Consider the following 23,096-nt stretch of genomic DNA (forward strand, 5'->3'; position numbering starts at 1 on the left):
TTTTCTTCGAAGGAGTGTCTTTTAATTTCATGGCTGCAGTCACCATCTGCAGTGATTTTGGAGCCCAAAAATATAAAGTCTGACAGTGTTTCCACTGTTTCCCCATCTACTTCCCATGAAGTGATGGAACCGGATGCCATGATCTTTGTTTTCTGAATGTTGAGCTTTAAGCCAACTTTTTCACTCTATCGCTTTCATCAAGAGGCTTTTTAGTTCCTCTTCACTTTCTGCCATAAGGATGATGTCATCTGCATATCTGAGGTTATTGATATTTCTCCTGGCAATCTTGATTCCAGCTTGTGTTTCTTCCAGTCCAGTGTTTCTCATGATGTACTATGCATATATTTCCTTGGTTATAAAGGCTTGTTCCTGAAATAGAAGGCAGCTAACTGTTATCCACTGTCTTGTATGGACCTGAATCATATCCATCTTGTAAACCCTAATTTCAGATACAGCTTTTATAATAGTTCTTGCTTATAATTTCTCTGGTTCTTTTCACATTTTTACTGTCAAAATGCAGTACTGATTCTAGATTTTAAATATATTTCAGCTGCCTTCTAGTTTGATTCTTTCTTGTTCTTGCAACATTAGCTGTAATACTTTGGAAAACTTTGTTTCATAATTTTGTTGGATAGTACAGTCTTCTATACTCTGTAAATATACTTTTAGGTTTATAAACATCAATTAGAATGATCAATATGGTGAATTTTTACACTTCTACATTATATGTTTCCTTCCAGTAACCTTTAAATGTGAAATACCTTTGTCCATTTATAAGCCATATGAGTAAATCTTGATGGAAATTATAAAAGTTTTAAGAATCCTCATTTTCTGTTAGGAAACAGGTTTATCTAGATTTCTTGTCACAAATTATTGCATGATGTCCTTTCTATTGAATCACTAACTAGATGAGTGCACCATATTTCCTTTATTTCCCTAGAAATACAACATTTTCTCAGCACATTCTTGAGTTTGAGACAATTCATCAAGGATATTACCATATCAAGAATTATAGTCTGAAACTTTGCTTATCAAAATCAATTTTATCATCATAGTTAGTAGGTCACAGAGTATTGGTGTTGCTTTGCTTTCATCATCTGATTCCTTTTGTAATTGTCAAACATCTTTTTCACTTTTTTCTTTTTGCTAATATGGGCAGAAAATTAAGAATTCTGAATTTTTATTTGCACTCAGTGAAAACTAATAAACAGATAACAAAGATGGCCTTTTATATTTTTTGAAAGATGCTGCAGTAGTTGGCAACAAAGTAAAAAGTGCCAAAGGTGATGCAATAAAATTGGTTTATTTCACTGTTGCATCAGCCTCTAGGCCAAAGGTTGGCAGACTTTTCTGTAAAGGACCAGATACTAAATATTTTAGATTTTGTGGGCCATTCAGTCTTTGTCTCAGTTACTTAAACTTTGCCTTTGTAGTGAAGCAACAACACACAGTATGTAAAACAATGACCATGGCTGTGTTCCAGTAAAACTCTACGTCCAAACACAGGCAGTGGGCTGGATTTGGTCTGTGTGCCATGGTTTGCCATTCTCCTCAGCATACTTGAGTATAATTGTTGAGTCATGATGAAATGGTTCCTACGATGATAAAATAGCAGAGATGTAGGAAAAAAGAGGATTCATGAAAATTCTATAACATATCTTAGGTATAAAATGGTCAGCCGGATCCATGAATCTCTAAGAAAAAGTCATAAAATATTAATTCTTGCTGCTCAAACAAGAAACTAAAAACTAAAATTGGGTCCATTGGACTAAATGGTAATATTGAAGATTGACTTCTTTGGGGAAGATCATTATAAAGGCACTTATATCTTTATATTCTTCCTGACATCCTAATTCTTTTATTATAGGGGGTTGTGGGGATTTAGCAGTTAAGATACATGTCTTCCTATAGTTCAGTGTCATATAAAACCATGCAATAAACCCCACAGGATTATGGGAAAGGTGGAGTTACGGGTACAACACTGAAAAGCATCATCAGTGACACATAAAGATAAGAAACTAGTAACAATTAGCAGAGTTTTTATATGTGCTAAATAGGTAAGAAATATTTAAATACTGGGTTGTTGCAAATGTATTCACAGGTTTAGACCATGAATTTTAAATCATTATAGCTAGGCTCAAATACATCTTTATTAATCAAAGTAGGAACCATCACAATCAACACATTTTTGCCACTGAGAAATAAGTTTGTTTATTCCTGTAGCATTAAAACCATACTTCAGGATTCAACAAACTCTTGGAAAGCATTTTCTGTGTCCTGATGGTTGTGGAAGTGTTTTCCCTGCAAAAGTTGTCAGAGATGCTTGAAGACGTGGTAGTCATTTGGTGAGAGGTTAGGTGAATATGGTGAATGAGGCAAAACTTAACAGCCAAATTTGTTCAACTGTTGAAGCGTTGGTTGTGAAATGTGCAGTTGGGCATTCTCGTGGAGAAGAATTGGGCCCTTTCTGTTGACCAAAGTCAGCTGTAGGCATTGCAGTTTTGGTGCAGCTCATCAAATTGCTGAGCACACTTCTCAGATGTAATGTTTTTGCCAGGATACAGAAAGCTGTAGTAGGTCAGACCAGCAGCAGACAACCAAACACTGACCATGACTGCTTTTTGGTGCAAGTTTGACTCGGGAAGTATTTTGGAGCTTCTTCTCACTCCAGCCTCTGAGCTGACTGTATAAAATCCACTTTTCGTTGCACATCAGATAGAGAAATGGTTCACTGTCGTGTAGAAGAAGAGATGACACTTCAAAATGATTTTTTTTTTTGAGTTTTGGTCAGCTTATGAGGCACCCACTTAATGGAGATTTTTCACCTTTCCCAATTTGCTTCAAATGCCAAATACTGTAGAATGATTGACACAAATTCTTAAGCAACTTCTTGGGTAGTTGTAAGAGGATCAGCTTTGATGATTGCTCTCAATTGGTTGTTGTCAATTTACGATGGCCAGCCACTATGCTCTTCATCTTCAAGGCCTACTTTGCAAAAACCTCTTGAACCACCACTGCACTGTATGTTCATGTTCCTGGGCCAAATGTGTTGGTTATGTTGAGAGTTATCTCCGCTGCTTTACGATGCATTTGAACTCGAATAAAAAAAATCACTCGAATTTGTTTTTTGTCTTAACATCATTTCCACAGTCTAAAAGCTAAACAGCAAGTAATAAGTCATTGGCAGAAAAGCATAAAGCGAGAAATATGCATTAAAATGATGTATAACATAACCACATTTATTTAAGAATGTATTCCAAAATCAGATGGCAGAGTTCAACAATGCAAAAACAGCAGTTACTTTCACATCAAGTAGTACAATAAATAAGGCACTTTACCTTGAAAAAGGCCTGAAGTTTTCTTGTGGAAGAGGCCATCAGAAGGGTTGTAAATAGTGGGAAGTGGTAAAAAGGAGGACTATCTGAAATCAGACACATTAGGACGCCAGATGTGGCTGGATGGATATGGCTTATAACACTCAGTGAATCTGTGCAGGCCGGTTGGCTTTTGGGATGTATTTTGCATATTCCCAGGCATCTCATTTCAGCTGGGTGCAGCTTTCTGCACTCACAGTTTCTTGAGGATGTAATTGTGCATTAGCAAACATGAATTTGCTTTATGCTCAGATTGGTCCAAATCTATCAGTTATGCTGGGACAAATACATGTTTTCAAAACAGTGTTGCTATAAAGCACACAAAAAACTGTATTTTAAAAAATAGTTCTTGAGAAATGGTAAGGACACCTTTTTGAAAATTTCTTTGGAAAGCAGAATCTCTTAATATATTTGTTACATTATTTTAGATTTTGGTATTATTTTTTAATGTCTAGACAGGCACAATCTGGTTTTTAAGTCGGTAGTTTAGTAGATTTTACTTCATTTCCATCAAGAATTCATGAAATAATTTTAATATTTTTGAAAATTCAGGATCAAGAACAAGTACTCAATGATGCAGTGGATGGCAAGGAAATTTATAATACAATTCGTCGTAAAACAAAGGATGCCTTTTATAAAAATATTGTTAAAAAAGGTTATCTTCTAAAAAAAGGTAAGTGTAAACTTTTAAGACTAAAGATTCAGCTTCTTAATAGAAACATTGTGAGTACTGGGCATAAATCTTATCATTGAGATATGAATTTAACAAGTTGGCATCTGATTCTTGGTCCCCTGGTCACCTGTCCATAACTTTTTTTAAGTGAAAATTCATATTGACTTTTATCACATTCATGGCATTGAGGTTTCTAGCTTATATATTTGCCTCAGTTTGGCATTAAGAAATGTGGGGGATGAGGGGTGCATGACTAGCAGAAGAGATTTTTTTCCCTTATGACCAGAAAAGAATTAATGCTAAGTGAGAATTTTAATGATTTATTGTAATGAAGTCTCTAAATACACTGTTAAGGTACCCTTGTCACTTACCTTGTGATTCATTAAAACAAGGAATATAACAAAATATTTTTCTACAGATAGATTACGGACATTTCTCATTTTATAAGGATTTTCTCATGAAGCTTTGGGAATAAAAATTGAAATATGAAATATATTTGACTTTTTTTAAGCAATGATCATTTTTATAATTTTACTATCAGTGACTTCATAGTTCATTATTTGGCTAAGGGAAAACAATTTGTTTTTTTTTTAACAGGAAAGGGAAAAAGGTGGAAAAATTTATATTTTATCTTAGAGGGCAGTGATGCCCAACTTATTTATTTTGAAAGTGAAAAACGAGCTACAAAACCAAAAGGATTAATAGATCTCAGCGTGTGTTCTGTCTATGTTGTTCATGAAAGTCTCTTTGGCAGGTAAGAAATTGGTTTCCTATATATTTTTGGAATTGTTTTAATAATAGTATGTTCAGATCATTTCAAAGCAAACCAATTTTGAGAGCCTGAAAATCATCTGAAAATGTCACATATACTTTCTAGGATAATTTTTGTTTTTCTCTTTTAGACTAACTTATGCATAAAATTCTACTTCCACTATATCACACAGAAATCTATGGATCTTTTGTATAAAGACTTACTCTGTATGCAGTGTGTTGCCCTGCACTTACTGCCAGTCTTTCGAATGACTTTGATTCTTGTCACCTTTCTCCTATTTTATCATTCTTGGTTAACTCAATGCATCTGATAGTACTAGATCACTCAGTTGTACTATATTAACTTGATTCCTAAGAAAGCTGTAGTATAAAAACAATTATTTCAATAGAAAAGAGGAGAGAGTATTTCAGATTTGAAATTAAAACTTTTTTTCTTACATTAATGTCACAGTTTTTAAGAAAATAAATAGAAGTAAATCCTGAACATCACAAGGCAAATTCAGCACTTAATTCCATCTAGATTTTTTAACAAGGGCCTTTCTTTACCTTTCACCATCAGTATTATTAATAAACCTATTTGACCACTTAAAGATTGACTGATGGACTATCTGTTATGAATCCGTTCTAGAGTGTTTTTGGGTATACTTAGCAAGCAATTTTATTACGTATTGCTATGGGGGCTTCCCAGGTGGCATCAGTGGTAAAGAATCTGCCTCTCAATGCAGGAGACACAAGAGATGCTGGTTCGCTTCCTAGGTCAGGAAGATCCCCTGGAAAAGGAAATGGCAATCTACTCCAGTATTCTTGCTTGAAAATCCCATGGACAGGGGAGCCTGGTGGGCGAACAATCCATGGGGATGGCAAACAGTCAGATATGACTGGGTGACTGAGTAAGGCACACAGGCATGATGAAGAAAACACGGATAATTACAACACATTTTTAACAATCTATTTTCTGCTGCAGGATGGCATTTCTACTAGGCAACTTCAGTTTTTCCTATTTAAGTTGGGAAAGCGTCAAGAGAAATACCTGTAGAGCATACAAGCTTGTCACTTTTTCCAAATTGTGTTTAGGAGATCACATTAGTATTATTTGAAATTTAACAGTGCCTCTTTTAAGTGGTCGAATAGGTTTGGGAGATGCTGAATTGGACAAATAATTTTCCACACAGCAGGACATTTTGAAGTTGTAGCCCAAGTTTGTATTGTGAATCATCAAGAGTGAATCAACATGAAATACTATGAATCATCATGAAATACTATATGAATCATCATAAAATACTATGAAGTATTTCATGAATTCATTTAACCTTGATACTCTTGCTTGATACCCAGCCCCAAACACTTCTTAATATCTCTTGAAAACAGCTGTCCAAAAAAAGGGACAAATCTGGGTAAGATAGGAGTTAAGATTTTTTTCCCCTCACTTAACAATATGGGAAACTTGGCCTTCAGATGTAGTAGGATCAGACCTCTGGCTTCCTCTCAATCTTGCTACTCTGCCTTACTTTGTGTATACTAGGTTTTTCTCACGGAGCCACTTCTTCATGAGAGCAAAGGTGGCAAACAGTGCCAGAGAAAGGAGCAGTGACCATTTCCTCCAGTAACTACTGAAAATCCTGAGACTACACTATTTGTTGTGTTATCAAATAGATAAAGTCATTGTATATTTCTTGCTTTGTGTAAGCATAGAGCCCAGTATACTGACTTACCTTGAGCATTTGGGTGGAGTCTAATGTGAAAGTTCTACCAGCAGTAGAGATGACTGCTATGCACACCCAGCCTGTGGTGTAGGACTGCTGGTCAGCACTGCCCTTCAGCTGTTGGCTCCAGTGCTTTAGTTGTGTAGCTGTGCAATTTTTCCAGGTTTTTTCAATATTATTGAGATGTCTCTAATATTCCTGTTTCTTTATATTAAACTTCTGACTTTTAATACTGCTTTACTTTAAATATTAACTTTCAGAAGCACAAGTCGAAAGACATTTCAGTCATACAGAGTTATTGCTGTACTGAATATTTACATGGGAGTTTTGTACTTGTATCTTTTCTTAGGCTGAATCTTTTACTGTGGCAGTACTTATTGTTTTATCTGTTTAAGAAGGATGTTTTTGATGAATATTACATTTTAGGTTTGGTGATTATTTTCTTTTAGCCTTGTCTCTACTTTTAGCCTTAGTCTCTACTTTCCAAAATTTTCTCATTCTAATTGTTTTCTCTTTTAGAGATTATGAATATATATTTTTTTCTTCAAGGTGTATACTTATTTCATCTTTCTCTGGAAGCTTTGAGATCTTTCCTTATCTTAGATCTTCAAAGGTTAAATCAATATGTGCCTACTGTAAAAAAAAAATACTTTTAGAAATTTATGGTGTTTGTAAAGCTTCTTTATTCTTAAGACCTGATGTCTCCTGTCGGTTTTGAACAGTTCTCTGTTAGTGTCTGTTTAAACAGCCCTGCTGCCACGCTCACTTGTATCTTCTGGAATTCATGTTGCATGTTATAGACCATCCACTACATCCCATGTGTCTTTTAAACAGTTTCCTTTATGTTTTTCATAATTTTTTTCCTTTCTGTGCTTCAGGTTGGATATTTTCTTCTGATTTGTCTTTCAGTTCACTATTCTTCTGTAGTTAAATGCATTTGTTGAGGTCTTAATTTTATTTATTACATTTGCCACTTTATAATTTCCACTTGAGTTGTCTTGTATATTTCTAGTTATCTAACAAAATTCTCTTTTTTTAACCTTTTTCAAAGAATTTTAATTACTATGAAAATATTTGAAAGTTGTATCTGTCCTCAACATCTGTGTTATATGTAGGTCTTTCTCATTTGTTTTTCTTTCAGCTGTTCAGACATTTGATCCTGATTGCTGTGATGTCAGCTTATGTTTGACTAAATAGTGGATATAGTATGTGACAAACTGCAGAAGCTATACATAATGTTATTGCCTCCAGAGAGGACTGTTCTGCCAGATAAGTTAGAGTAGGGGTAGTTCCAGTTGATTCCTAGGCAGATCAATATGAAGTTTTGGTGAAGGCTATTTTATCTCTGATTTGCTCTTAATTCTGAAAGCATAGCCCTTCAGGGTTCTCAACAGAAAGCCTCCTCATCTAAAGGCCCTGAACTCATTTCTCTCTCCCCACACTGTGAAACTCTGAATGTGCCTGGTGAGCTTCTTAGCCTCTTAGATGCTTTCTACTTATCACCTCAGCTTCCTGCCCTTAACAGTTTAGGAACTGGCAAACACCTTGAAAAGAACAGTTGTGGAGAATGTCAGTCTCACCTCATTATATCTTGGTCCCTCAAGTCTTAGCCACCTCATTGTTCTCCAGTGACTTCATACAGTTGTATTTTGTTTAGTTTATATTTTATCCATCCAGGAGGGTTAGTCTGGTACAAACCACTTTCAGAATCAGAAGTTTTCAATTGACATATTCCACTGTTTTATGGTATCCTTAAAGCATTGAAGACATGGTTTTTTATCTTTAATCCATATGTTAAGCTTGTACTCTGGGTATTTTGCTATGACCTTCTAACACCAAGGTCTAAGGTATTTCTTTGGTGAAAGCAAGAAATACAAATAACACTTATTAAATTTCAAAAGTTTGAAGGTCCTTTTAAACTTTCAAATCTAATTGGAAAAACAACACGTCTTCAAAAAATATGTTAACTACTAATATTGTATTTACTTGTCAAGTAAATTATATGCAGTGTAGAAGAGTTGACTCATTGGAAAAGATTTTGATGCTAGGAGGGATTGGGGGCAGGAGGAGAAGGGGACGACAGAGGATGAGATGGCTGGAAGGCATCACTGACTCGATGGACAGGAGTCTGAGTGAACTCCAGGAGTTGGTGATGGACAGGGAGGCCTGGCATGCTGCGATTCATGGGGTCGCAAAGAGTTGGACACGACTGAGCGACTGAACTGAACTGATAGGAAGAACAGAACTAATATTTATTGTATGCTACTATCAGGTCATTCTGAGAAGGCAATGGCACCCCACTCCAGTACTCTTGCCTGGAAAATCCCATGGATGGAGGAGCCTGGAAGGCTGAAGTCCATGGGGTTGCTGAGGGTCGGACTTGACTGAGTGACTTCACTTTCACTTTTCACTTTCATGCATTGGAGAAGGAAATGGCAACCCACTCCAGTGTTCTTGCCTGGAGAATCCGGGGGATGGGGGAGCCTGGTGGGCTGCCGTCTATGGGGTCACACAAGAGTCGGACACAACTGAAGCAACTTAGCAGCAGCATTAGGTCATTTGATCCTCAAAATAAGCTTGTTGATATTTCCATTTTAACAGATGAAAAATGGCCAGTTTTTAAAAAACATTTTAAAGTTATAAAGAAGAAAATTAAAATTACCATAATCTATTGAGAGATAGCCATTAAGAACATTTTGGGTCTAAAAAATCCCAAATGTCTAGTTTTTTCTCAGTACATAGAAATGTATATTATATATCATCCTTAAGCTGCAAGTTTAGTAACATTTTATTTGTTTTAAAGTCTTTAGATTAGCTATATGCAATTCTAGCACTTCTGCTTCAATTTTCTTTTAACTTTTCAATTTTCTTATAACTTTTCTATTTTAAAATAATTTACATAGTACTTTGAAATGTTTTTAAACTTTGATAGATTTCAGTAGTACAGACAGAAAGCTTTCTAAAATATATGCAGCTGACATATTCTTTTTAGTAATTTAGTACAGTGGATTATTTCTCTAATGAATTGTTAATTTTGTATAAATTATATAATTATATTGATTTTTTTTTCTAAAGTTGGTATAAGTGCTGTAATCAGTACATTTTGTTGAACTTCCTAATAACTTTTTGTTTGTATTTTAAAGGCCAAACTGTTTCCAGATAGTGGTTCAGCACTTCAGTGAAGAACATTACATCTTCTACTTTGCAGGAGAAACTCCAGAACAGGCAGAGGTAAGTTAAATGTTTTTTCAACTACTATAAACCTTTATTCAGTCCATATTTTCTTAACTAGAATAGAAAACTAATGCACTTAAGGTGATAAAAAAAGATGCCTGGAATCGAATCATCTTTTATTTTAAGCAATAAGAACTTTCATGTGTAAAAAAATTTTTGAAAGAAATAGTGAAGGGTTATTGGGAAAACTTCATTCTAAATTGACCTTAAAATACTCTTATGATGTTTGGGTCAACTGAGAATGCTCATTTAAAATCTTCTCTGAAGAAAGGTTGTGGATATTCTCAGTACACTCAAAAAGGTAAGTCAGTTAGTTTTGCTAATAAGCGTTGGCTATTCTTCACTGGTTGAACTCTGTATCTAAAAATAGAAATTGTCATCACAAGGAAAAATTTGAGGAATTTTTCTATTTTTCTTCTAAGTCTAGATATAATGTTTTCTTTCATTATTAGCCATTGATCCAGGTGCAGTGCCTTTATTAAAACTTTTATTAAATTTTAAGTAAAGTGAAGAAATGTTTTTTAAGATCTCCTTTGAAAAATACATTGATTTTTCTGAACCACAATATTTCTGGGGTGTTAAGTGGTGTTTTGTAGATATATGGCTGTATTTTCTTCTGCTGATTCTCTGTGGAAGGAACCTGAAAGTAGTTTAGAGGTGAAAGAAAGAATGTGACTTTATTGAAAAAAGAAGATAATTTGCCAATTCTGGATATGAGACAGATGCTTTTAAAACTCTGGGTCCTGGCTTGGGCTCCTGATTCATAAATTATGAAGATATGTTTGGCTGTAGAATAAACTTGATGAAGGAGCCATTGTGTTTTATGGCTCATAATTGCATATAATTTTTCATGTCATGAAAAAAATATCACAATTGAATACTCATTGTTAGCTTATAATACACATAAAACCTTGTTTCATGGGTGAAAAAAGTGAAAGTATTAGTCTGACTCTTTGTGACCCCATGGACTGTAGCCCACCGGGCCCCTCTGTCCCTGGGATTCTCCAGGAACAATACTGGGGTGAGTATTCATGACCTTCTCCAGGGGATCTTCCAAATCCAAGGATCAAACCTGGGTCTCCTGCATTGCAGGCAGATCCTTTACCATTTGAGGATGGGTCAGTTCAGTCAGTTCAGGCGCTCAGTCGTGTCCGACTCTTTGCGACCCCATGAATCGCAGCACGCCAGGCCTCCCTGTCCATCACCAACTCCTGGAGTTCACTCAGACTCATGTCCATCGAGTCAGTGATACCTTCCAGCCATCTCATCCTCTGTCATCCCCTTCTCCTCCTGCCCCCAATCCCTCTCAGCATCAGAGTCTTTTCCAATGAGTCAACTCTTCGCATGAGGTGGTCAAAGTACTGGAGTTTCAGCTTCAGCATCATTCCCTTCAAAGAAATCCCAGGGTTGATCTCCTTCAGAATGGACTGGTTGGATCGCCTTGCAGTCCAAGGGACTCTCAAGAGTCTTCTACAACACCACAGTTCACAAGCAATTCTTCGGCGCTCAGCCTTCTTCACAGTCCAACTCTCACATCCATATGTGACTACTGGAAAAATCATAGCTTTGACTAGACGGACCTTAGTCGGCAAAGTAATGTCTCTGCTTTTGAATATGCTGTCTAGGTTGGTCATAACTTTTCTTCCAAGAAGTAAGTGTCTTTTAATTTCATGGCTGCAATCACCATCTGCAGTGATTTGGGAGCCCCCCAAAATAAAGTCTGACACTGTTTCCACTGTTTCCCCATCTACTTCCCATGAAGTGATGGGACTGGATGCCATGCATGATCTTCGTTTTCTGAATGTTGAGCTTTAAGCCAACTTTTTCACACTCCTCTTTCACTTTCATCAAGAGGCTCTTTATTTATCCCTAATTTGCAAAAATAGGGCTCATAATATTTCGGTAACTTTGACATTTTTTTTTAATTGTTAGAAATTGAGTTAGGATACTCAAGTTTGTTTCTTTCCTATCTTTCAGTTATTTTATCATGTTCTCTCTTTCTGAAGATTGTGTTACACACCTTGATGACGTTTCAGTATGTTTTGGGTATCTCACATAATGTATAAATAGAACATTTTCTTATTTATCTATACTCTTTTCCATATTTTGTGTTTTCATATACCTCTTAAAGTCCAAAAATGCCACTGGCATTCCAAAATTTTGTTACTTTGGTGACCTGTAGAATCTCTAGTTATTGTCTTCTCTCTTTTTTTAATTTAAATTTATTTATTTTAATTGGAGGCTAATTACTTTACAATATTTGTATTGGTTTCTCTTTATAAAAGCTATGGTAATTGACTTAGTCTTAAATTTGCCTATTAAAAGACGTACTCTAAACACTGACAGAATTCAGATTCATTGAAGTAGCCAACACACTGAAGACATAATTGAGTGAAGCAATAGTACAGAGCTTACTAGAAACATGTATGCCAAACATGTTTATAACTTATAAACCTAAAATTATTCTCTCCTTTCTCCAGTGTAGTAGGGTATTAAACATTTGAGAATATATCTGCAACTTAGTTTTAATATTAGGCTGCAATATTTTATATCTAACATTAATATTTGAAAGGCTTATAAATCACCCAGATCCCCTTATATGTTTCATGGTCTAAGGTAAAGATTAGAAAACTAGTCATCAAATCAGTCATCACATTTATCAGTTGGTTTTGTAGTCAGCATTCCTTTCACGCAATGTATCAAGTTAAATTCTGCCTTAGGGTGCCTCAACTGCTTAACTACATATATATTTATTTTTTGGCTAATAAACAATCACTCATTGACACTTAGGATTAGTTTAGACATTCTGCAATAATATAATCTATTTTGCAGAAATTATTATAACTTTGTTGGTCACTGTTTTACTTTGTGGGATAACATATATTTAAAGTGCAGGATATTCTTGAGTGTAGAGAAGAAAAGAACTATTGAATTTTGAGGAAGAACCCAAATTGATGACTGGAAACTGCATAAACTGTTATATAGTATATTTCTTTGAAATGCTGTTATTCTTTTTCCTAGGATTGGATGAAAGGTCTGCAGGCATTTTGCAACTTAAGGAAAAGTAGTCCAGGGACATCTAATAAACGCCTGCGTCAGGTGAAATTTTATTTTGTTTGATTTGTGATTGTCACAGATTTGTGATTGTGTTTTGCTTTATCACTTTGCTCTTTATTTCTCGGAACTATTTTGGGCAACATTTTAAATACTTTAGATTTCTTAAGAGAGGTTAATCTTTTTCAGGCATTTTAAAGCCATGCTCCCACTTGGCTTCAGCAGCAGGAGAAATAGTTATTTCTTTATGAAGAAGAATATTCTTATATCCTTGCTGGGTTGTTGTTTAGTTGCTAAGTTGTGTCTGACTCTTATGACCCCATGGACTCTAGCCCACCAGGCTTCTCTATCCATGAGATTTCCCAGGCAGGAATATTGGAGTGGTTGCCATTTTCTTCTCCAGGAGATCTTCCTGACCCAGGGATTGAACCCACATTTCCTTCATTGCAGGCAGACTTTACTGCCTTATATAGAGTACTTAGTCCCTAATGCCATCTGTTGAATACATACCAGGGACTTTTTTCTTCTACTGAAAGTTCCAATACCAAGTCAACAACAACAGAAACTATTGTTTGGCACTATTATTCTTTTCTTCAAAAAATTATTTTGGTCTGTGTTAAAAAAGAACTAAAAGTGCTCATTGAAAAAAAATCATCTGACTGAAAGTACTAATCCTGGTAACTTTAGTGTTTTTTATAGTAATTGCTTTTGAAACCTATTATGTAACTTACAGGTAGTATCCTATCTTTTTTGAAACCTTAACATGTCCTGCATGTTCATTTATGGAGAGTAAAGCTAGGCTTTCTCTTTTTTTTCTAGGTATGTAAAGTCAACTGTATACGTTCTATTTCTTTGCTTTTTCTTCTAGTTATCCCCAGATAATTGAAAAAAAGTTAAGTAAATTTAACATTCTTGGAGTTTTGAGGAAAGCATAGTATAGTATTTATTGACTAAAGTAACTCTTGTTGTATTAATACTTATGGGAACTTCCAGTAAGCTAGGTGAATTTAACCAAGAAGTGGATGAATGATTATTTTTAGATGACTCTAAATTTAATGTTCCCTGTAGCCAGAAGTCTGATAATCTCCCCAGGGACATATATGTGCCAGTTTTTCCACTTGGGCTTTTATACATATCATTTCTAACCTTTACAACAACTTGCAGTGTAGACTTTATCCTAAGTTGACATTTGAGGAAGCAGAGGTGCATAGAAATTGACTTGTGCAAGGCCATACAAATAGCAGTTGGCAAGAGGGAAAGAGAACCTGATACTAGAATTTTGGAATCAGAATCTAAATTCTGGCATCAAAACTGAAAAACGGCTTCTTTGGATCTGTATCCTTTTTTGTAAAATGAGAAGGTAGAATCAGTATTTTTAAATTATTTTCTAGCTGTGGAACTCTATATAGAAATAAAATCTTCCAGAGGAGCACTATATAGTATGTTAGATTTTGCTTTGGGAGGTGACAGTTATTTACTTAAATTAATAAAGAATCCTCTTCTCAACTTTATTTCCTCTGAATCATGGTTTTATAGTAAAAAAGGTATATTTCATTATTTTTGTAGGACTGTAATTGGAATAATAACTTGTAAAATACAATTTAAGTGAGAATTTGCTGAGTGCTTGAATGTTGCATTGTATGTCACTTAAAAAGGAAAACATAACTGAAAGTCATGTTTTGTTAAAAAGGGGGGATAAGTCACTACTTTGGGTTTTTATAATTGCCTTTGAAACCTAATGTGTAATTCTTGAAATCTGGGGTAATACTTTTTGTGTTTTTTTTAGGTCAGCAGTCTTGTTTTACATATTGAAGAAGCCCATAAACTCCCAGTAAAACATTTTACTAATCCATATTGTAACATCTACCTGAATAGCGTCCAGGTAGCAAAAACTCATGCAAGGGAAGGGCAAAACCCTGTATGGTCAGAAGAGTTTGTCTTTGAGTAAGTCTTATTTTCTCATTACATTAGATGATTTTCTTTTCCCATAATGCATTTTCTTTTTTTTTTTTTCCTTTTAACTCTGTATCTAAACCAGTCAGAACAAGGTGCCAGGCTCAGGCATTTTAATAGTACCTATATTTTTTTTCTATCTTATCTGTTCACTTTTGTTAGTAAAGTGCTATGTCCATGGTTTTTCACCTAGTTAGTCAGTGACAAATCCAAAAGCATTTACTAACATACACATACAAAATATTTATGAGGGTTTCCACAATTTACTTGGGGAAGTTAAAGATGTTAGAAAAGTGTAGTTTGTCTGTATTCTTATATACCAAACGATAAACCTGTTTTGAATCTAGTTTTAAATCTACCACTTTGAACTGGGTTAGTAGCAGAAATAAAAATAGGGAGCTTATTCAATACTGGAGACAAAAGAATTAGATAGTGTGATGCCAGGACATTTTCTTAATTCTTTTTCTCCCCACATGCTTCTTTAGTGATCTTCCTCCTGACATCAACAGATTTGAAATAACTCTTAGTAATAAAACGAAGAAAAGCAAAGATCCTGATATCTGTAAGTTAATACAGAAATTTATTTCTAAAGTAAAAAAGTATGTTTTATATACTTTGGAAATTCATAATGAAGTAGAGTCTAAAATGGAAATTATAACGGTATGTAAATAGTGTTAACTTGAGATTGCTTTTTGTACACATGAAAGTATTAGTTGTTGAGAAAGAATGTGTCCAAAAAAGAATAAGGACCAAAATGGCAAAATTGTATATACTATAATCTTAAGCCCTCACGATTAAAGTAGTGTCTGTTCACCCTCCTCATCCAGTGAACAACAAGAAAAAGAAAAGTGACAGTGGTCATCTTCCTGTGATGCTTCCTTACCCCTTCTTCCTACTTTTTAGGTTTCTCCTACTCTCCTATCCTTTGCATGGACATGAAAAAAAGCACTCTTTTAAATTTTTTTCTTTAAAACACTGTTCACTTGTAGTGTCAGTCTGTGTCTCAGCAGCATACTTTTCGCAGCCCATTTTGGAAACAGGTGACAGTGTGATTTAGCAATTCACACCAGAGTGAATTAGGTTAATCCTTAAATATCTTCTTAAAAACCAGGCTTACAAAGAAAAAAAAAGTGATATATGTTAACAGAATCAAAGCCTGAATGTTTTGCTATATTCTGTAATTTCTGTACTGTTTTAAATGGTTAACATTTTATAGTGGTTCCCATTATTTTTAAGATAAAATCTAACCCCCTAGTAATGATACAGAACCCTTTCCTGACCTACTCCTTCTCATTCTTAATCTTCTGTATATCCTTCTCTCCAGCTGCACCAGCCTTCTTATAGCTTGTCAGTTATCCATGGATTTTAAAACCATCCACCATACCTTGTGTTCAGACTGTGTGCACACTGCCTTTTTTTCTCTACCTTTCTACTTAGTTACACCTCCAGATCCTGTTATAAGTCAGCTTAATGGATATCTGTTTGGAATGGATGTTTAAAACTTCACGGGCTGAATTACAAATTGTTTCTCTGTACTTCATTAGCATTAATAACTTTATAGCACTTACCACAGGGTACCATAATTGATTTCTTGCCTCCTTGGTTACACGGTGGTCTCCATGCATGTCAGAGACCATGTATTAATCATGTCTGTATTCTACATCCTTGCCTATCAGAGAGTCTGGCACATAGTAGGCATTCAGTGAATGAATGAAGTAAGCATTAAGTGTTAAAATTTGTGGTATTACTTAAAAGTCCTTTAATGAAAAGCGTTTAACACTATAGAGAAGACTTAACATTAGGAAAATTTGTGGGACTGATTACAGTGTCATCTTCTGAGATAGATAGTAATCATTTGATGTTTTTCTGTCAAAGTATTTATGCGCTGCCAGTTGAGCCGGTTACAGAAGGGGCACGCCACAGATGAGTGGTTTTTGCTCAGCTCCCATATACCATTGAAAGGTATTGAACCAGGAACTCTGCGTGTCCGAGCACGATATTGTATGGAAAAGATCATGCCAGAGGAAGAGTACAGCGAATTTAAGGAGGTATGTAAGTTATTTACCAGACTATTTTTAAAAGCATTAAGAGAAATAGTTCACTTTCAATGAAAGGTCTGTTGAGTTAAATATGATAATTTCATAGTTTAGTGGCACAGTGACAGAGAAGATTGAAAAGCTGTGCAGCAGTATGACATTGGTATTAAGTCTGTGAATATAAAGGCTACAATCTCATTCTGTTTTTAATACATGTATTCAATAGAACATACTCCTAAATTGAGAATGTATCGAGCCCATCTCTCTCATGTCTCCTGCATTGGCAGGTGGGTTCTTTACCACTGGTGCTGCCTGGGAAGCCCATAGAAGAACATATTTTCTGTTAATCTGAGAATGCTCAATGTTGTATCCTTTCAGCAACCTTTCTCGATGTCTTTTTTAGCTTATACTGCAAAAGGAACTTCATGTAGTCTACGCTTTATCACATGTATGTGGACAGGACCGAACACTACTTGCTAGCATTCTACTGAAGATTTTTCTTCATGAAAAGCTTGAATCATTGTTGTTATGCACACTAAATGACAGAGAAATAAGCATGGAAGGTATAGTATGGATGTGTTAGTGTGATACTTTTAAAAACTGGGTTAACGATTCAGTTCAGTCACTCAGTTGTGTCCAACTCCTTGTGACCCCATGGACTGGAGCCTGCCAGGCCTCCCTGTCCATCGCCAACTCCCGGAGTTTACCCAAACTCATGTCCATTGAGTCAGTGATGCCATCCAGCCATCTCATCCTCTGTTGTCCCCTTCTCCTCCTGTCTTGAATCTTTCCAGCATCAGGGTCTTTTCCAATGAGTCAATTCTTCGCCAAAGTGGCCAAAGTATTGGAATTTCAGCTTCAGCATCAGTCCTTTCCATGAATATTCAGGACTGATTTCCTTTAGAATGGGCTGGTTGGATGTTGTCCAAGGGATTCTCAAGAGTCTGCTCCAATACCACAGTTCAAAAGCATCAATTCTTTGGTGCTCATCTTTCTTTTATAATCAAATATATATGGACTTTATCTTAACATTAAATAATTAAATCATCTTACAAAGGAAGTTACTCAGTTTTTCCTTCATTAAAAAATTAGTTGGAGTGTCAGTTCTGATTCTTATGCTGGCTAATATAGGAAGCAGGGGGTTATTTATATTTAATACAGGTTTCTGTCATGGCAAATTAGTATTAGAAACAATAAGAAAGTGACTTCCATGTCCAGATCATTGGTTCAAGTGTGTCTGATTATTAAGAATAGTTTGGTATACTTACCATGTTTTTTATTTTTTTTTGCTTATAAATTCACTGCACAAAAGTTGGGTGTCAACTACATTTTATTTCTAGTGTCTATATAGATAGGTAGTTCCTAGGCAGCTGGACACATTGTACTTTGTAACCACCTGTAAATACATCAGAATAACCCATTTCCAGCCAGCACTTTGACTCACACAATACTTGCTTCTAGGTTCCCCAGGTATTAATAAACTGTAGAATCTAGAACTATTTCCTCCTACTCATAGAAAATACAAAAATATAAAGTGGTGGTACATACTTTATACTGAGATTGTTTTCTTTCAATATTTGTGTTTTTTAGAATTTTATTAAAAGTTATTAATGGCTATATGTTAGACTACTAAGTTAATCTATACAGGGATTTTATGTTATATGCTTGTTTGGAAATCAACTCATGTTTTCCAGTGTGGGCTCAGTGGAAAGCAAGGCTGGATTCCGGTCCTAGTTTTGTCACTATTTGGCTCTTTAGTCTTACTGATAAGTCATATAACTTGTCTGAAGCCTTTGTGTGTTCATATAAACATGGCAGTGTGAATCCTTTCTGTTTATGATCTTATGAAGTAATAGAAGTCTTTTGAAGAGTTAAGTTTATAGAAATACAGGACATCATTATATTCAGTAATACTGCATGCAGATAAATATGCTTAAATGGCTGTAAGTGGTTAAGGAAAACAAAGAATTCAGTTAATTTCCAGTTTGATTCATAATAGTACAATCCTTTACAAATAATTTTATAATATTAAATATTTATGTAGATGAAGCCACTACCCTATTTCGAGCCACAACACTTGCGAGCACCTTGATGGAACAGTATATGAAAGCCACTGCTACACAATTTGTTCATCACGCTTTAAAAGACTCTATCTTAAAGATAATGGAAAGCAAGCAGTCTTGTGAGGTGAGTAATGTTGTATTTTAGCAAAGAGCTTATTTTAATAGGTAATACTTTATAGCTAACTTTAAGGAAAATGTATTAGCTGTCTGAAACTGTTCATCAGAGCAGTTATACCTTTTGTAATACAAGTAGAAAAATGTTACGCAAAACAGACTTCAAAAGATGTAATTTATTTGGGGATTAAAAACCTCAAATTGTGCCAGAAATACATGAAAGTACTTTTATCATAAAGTGTATACTACTTTCAGAAAGTGTGTATGACATAAACTGAAGTTTTTGTTAAAGAGAGTTCTCTTGTGTAAGTTCTAAGTAATATCTAAGTTTGTCCTTGGGGTTTTTTCTTTTTTTTTTGGTGGCAGGGAGGTGGGTGGTAGGAATGGCTGAGGTATCCCTTTAAAAGCAAATAAAAAACATCCTTTTAGGATTAATTGTTAACGGCTTCAGGCTTCCCTGGTGGCTCAGATGGTAAAGAATCTGCCTGCAATGCAGGAGACCTGGGTTTGATCCCAGGGTTGGGAATGTAAACTCATAAACCATTAAGAAAAAGAGTAGAATCTCATTTATGTGACTATTTTATCATTTTATTTTGAAGGTAGAGGAACTACAGGATAATATTTTTTAGGTCTGATACAGAACAAAGGAATTGCTTTTGATAATGTACACTGGGATCAGTCAAGATGTTAATTCTGCACTAAGTTGTCAATTTTTACTTATTAACTCAGAGGATAAATTGATAATATAGTATTGCAGACCTGGATTAATACCATAGTTAGCCTAAGTATAAAGGATAGAGACATGCAGCAAGTCTGCAGAAAGTCTCTGGATGTTGAATCCAGGCTAAGGTATTTAGATTCCCATAGATACATCTACTCCATTGATTCTAGACAAGAATTCTTACATATCAAAAGTTGCTGTCAAGTTCATGATGCTGCCACTGAGGCATCTGGTATTTTATCAGTCATTTAAAAAGTCTTATTGATAAAAACTTTTCTAATAAGTTTTTTCCTCACATAAATTTAGAATTAAGATAGGTTTTATAATAATATACAGTGATCTTTCTTCCCAGTTAAAATACTCCAATATATCTATGAATACGTGGCCACTTAAACGGGGTTTTTGTGTTGTAGTTGGGAATATTATGTTTAAAATAGTCTAATACAGTTTTGTGTGCCTGTAAGTCTATGGTAAATGTGGTAAATGAATAAAAGAAAATTTTATTGATTAGTATTAACCCCAAGGCAGCTGAAAATTGTTGAATAATCATTGCTTGCTCTTCAGTTGAGTAGTTGGGAATTAACAGTAGTAAGCCCATTAGGAGTTCCATAGAGTAGACTACTTGAAATTCCCATTTATCCCCACCACCAACACCAAGACTAATACAGATTGAAAAATGGAAAAATAGAGAACTTTGTGAACAACTGTTTGATTACCTTGATTGATTTGCATTTATTATTGCCAAGATGCATTTATATTGATTTATTCCTTCTCTTAGTTAAGCCCATCAAAGTTAGAAAAAAATGAAGATGTGAACACTAATTTAGCACACCTATTGAACATACTTTCAGAGCTTGTGGAGAAAATATTCATGGCTTCAGAAATACTTCCACCGTAAGTGGTGAAATTTTAATTTGATAAGAAATTGTATATTGCCTTTTTAAAATCTGTATTTATAAAAACATGTGTAAGCTTTTCCACTATCCTGATGTTATACTTTGAAAAAGCAGAGTTTTTAATCTTTACCCGATGAATTGTGTTTAAGGAAAAAGTGACTTGAAGAAACCAAAGTGAAATATTTGCATTAAAATAAATCATGTTTTTATACAGGCCAGTATGTATGGTTTATCTAGTAACTTGGGGGATGAATAGAAGCTTATAGTCTCAGATTTGACATCATGAAAACATATGTACCTCTCCTATCTATAGTTGAATATCTTCCTCAGTATGTACACAAGATAGTTACTTGGTATCTGCTTAGTGGCTTCCACCGTTAGTGAAATCACTTATTCAAGACAGAAGTTAACTTACATTAAAATCTGCCTCCATTCTAGTATCTTTTCGTTCTTTTCATTAATATAGAAGTAATCTGAAAATGATAGGGTTTCCTCCATAGTAGATATAAAGAACTGGCTAAATGAATTGACGAAAACCTAAGTTTCCCTTATCCTTTGCTAAATATTACTACTTGTAGCAGAGTACTTTTTTTGGGAAAAAGGCTAGTTGCATTTAAAAATGTCATAAGCTTTAGACTGCAATGAGATCAGTATTTTCATTTGCTTTCTGTATTGAGATGATTGTGTTATTTTGGCAGGACACTGAGGTATATTTATGGGTGTTTACAGAAATCTGTTCAGTACAAGTGGCCTACAAATACCACCATGAGAACAAGAGTTGTTAGGTAAGGCTTATTAATTGATTTGTTAAATCATTTTAATAGCCTGCACCAACAGTCAAGTGGCTAAGTGTGGAAATGTGAAGACTAACAGTATATAGTATACAATTAAAAACCTTTTTTCTTTGAATTTTATGTTAGGCCCTGTTGAATATTTTCTAAATTCAGATAGCTCCTAAACGTTAACTTACTATGTGTGGTTTTTTTTTGTTTTTTTTTTAAGTTACTATGAAATACTTAGGTAGCTACCGTTTTGCATTTTCTAAAAACCTGAACATTCACTGATAGTCAATTAAACTATTTGGGAAGGTCTTTTTTTTTGTTTTTAAACCATACAAAATGAGGTTAAAAGTTATATAACCAACAAAAATCTGTAGCTAACATCATATAGTACCCTTCATACACACACATACACATTCATGCATATATGTGCATCGTTGTTGTTTAGTCAGAGTCATGTCCAACTTTTTTGCAATCCCATGGACTGTAGCCCACCAGGCTCCTCTCCGTGGGATTCTCCAGGCAAGAATACTGGAGTGGGTTGCCATTTCCTTCTCCAGGGGATCTTCCTGGCCCAAGATCTAACCTGAGTCTCCTGCATTGGCAGGCAGTCTTTACTGCAGAGCCACCAGGGAAGCCCATTTATGTGTATACATACATAGAAAAGGAGAGAGAGAAACAAGAGGTAGAAGAGGGAGCGGGGAGACTAAGATTAGTTAATGTGTCTCTAGGAAAAGCAATAATTGAACCATACAGATAATGATTAATTGATTTGTAACAGTCTGTGTCTTGGTGCTCATCTCCTGCCAGAGTCTATAGTTCTGAAGCTGTCGCAGTGTGTTAGTTGTGCAGTAATTAGAAGGAATTGCTCTGTCAAGTCATTTCATTTTTTAGCTTATATAGGAGGACTTTGGTATTATTTTAACTTTTGCAACGAGGAAGGAGATCTGTAGATGCTGAATTTGCTTAAGGTTATATAGATAGATAGTGGCTAAGGCAGAACTAAAGGCAAAACGTCTAAGACCCAATCTAATATCCTTAATATCTGAAAGACTATTAAGCACACCACAACCTATTCAAGACAGTAGGGAAATTACCGCAAAAGCATCAGAGAATTCAAGTCTAATGATAATAAAATTTATCGTATAGAATATATGCTGCCCATCGTGTTACAGACCATTGAAAAAAAAAACTGGGCAACTACTGAAGACACTGGTATCACAGAATTAGTTTTGAAAATTTGCATTAATCCTGTCCCCAACCTACATTTGCAGAGAGATCTCATTTTACAGATAAAATCTCTTGGTTACTAATGATATGACAAATATCTAAGAATTGTCAATTTTACATTTTTTGGCTTTAGTAGAGATTGAGAGAATAGAAAAAAATTACAAGCAAATGTTTCAGCACAGTTGTGTGTGATACAAATGAAAACTGGTCTGTAAATTTCAAACAAGTATGTTTGTTAAGCAAACAGCTGGAAATTCTGCTATGCAGTTTGATACGACAGGGTATTTTAAGGGGCATTTATGGCCTAGGTGGTGACTTCTGCCCCTAGTTAAGCTTTTAAATATACATGTAGATACCTAGTATCCCTCTTATATTTAAAGTTACGTGTAAGAATTCACAGAAAGTAGATTCGCACACTGAAATTCTTTTATACTTCAGTGTGGTTAGGTTATATTTCAGATTCAAAGGCAAAGATATCAGAATGTTTTCAAGTAA

At 34.9% G+C, this 23,096-nt stretch overlaps 1 protein-coding gene across 1 annotated transcript in view; it reads left to right on the forward strand.

Moving 5' to 3' along the window:
* The window catches only part of RASA1 (RAS p21 protein activator 1), a 101,074-nt gene that overhangs the window by 70,804 nt on the left and 7,174 nt on the right, over positions 1-23,096 (forward strand). The window contains exons 10-20 of the mRNA XM_052644433.1: positions 3,927-4,047; positions 4,645-4,801; positions 9,665-9,752; positions 12,777-12,854; positions 14,596-14,753; positions 15,248-15,324; positions 16,638-16,810; positions 17,202-17,361; positions 18,843-18,985; positions 20,475-20,590; positions 21,291-21,377. Coding sequence (XP_052500393.1) covers positions 3,927-4,047; positions 4,645-4,801; positions 9,665-9,752; positions 12,777-12,854; positions 14,596-14,753; positions 15,248-15,324; positions 16,638-16,810; positions 17,202-17,361; positions 18,843-18,985; positions 20,475-20,590; positions 21,291-21,377 — 1,358 coding nt within the window. The remainder of the gene's footprint in view (positions 1-3,926; positions 4,048-4,644; positions 4,802-9,664; positions 9,753-12,776; positions 12,855-14,595; positions 14,754-15,247; positions 15,325-16,637; positions 16,811-17,201; positions 17,362-18,842; positions 18,986-20,474; positions 20,591-21,290; positions 21,378-23,096) is intronic.

This window comes from Budorcas taxicolor, chromosome 7 (assembly GCF_023091745.1).
Source record: "Budorcas taxicolor isolate Tak-1 chromosome 7, Takin1.1, whole genome shotgun sequence".
NCBI lineage: Eukaryota > Metazoa > Chordata > Mammalia > Artiodactyla > Bovidae > Budorcas > Budorcas taxicolor.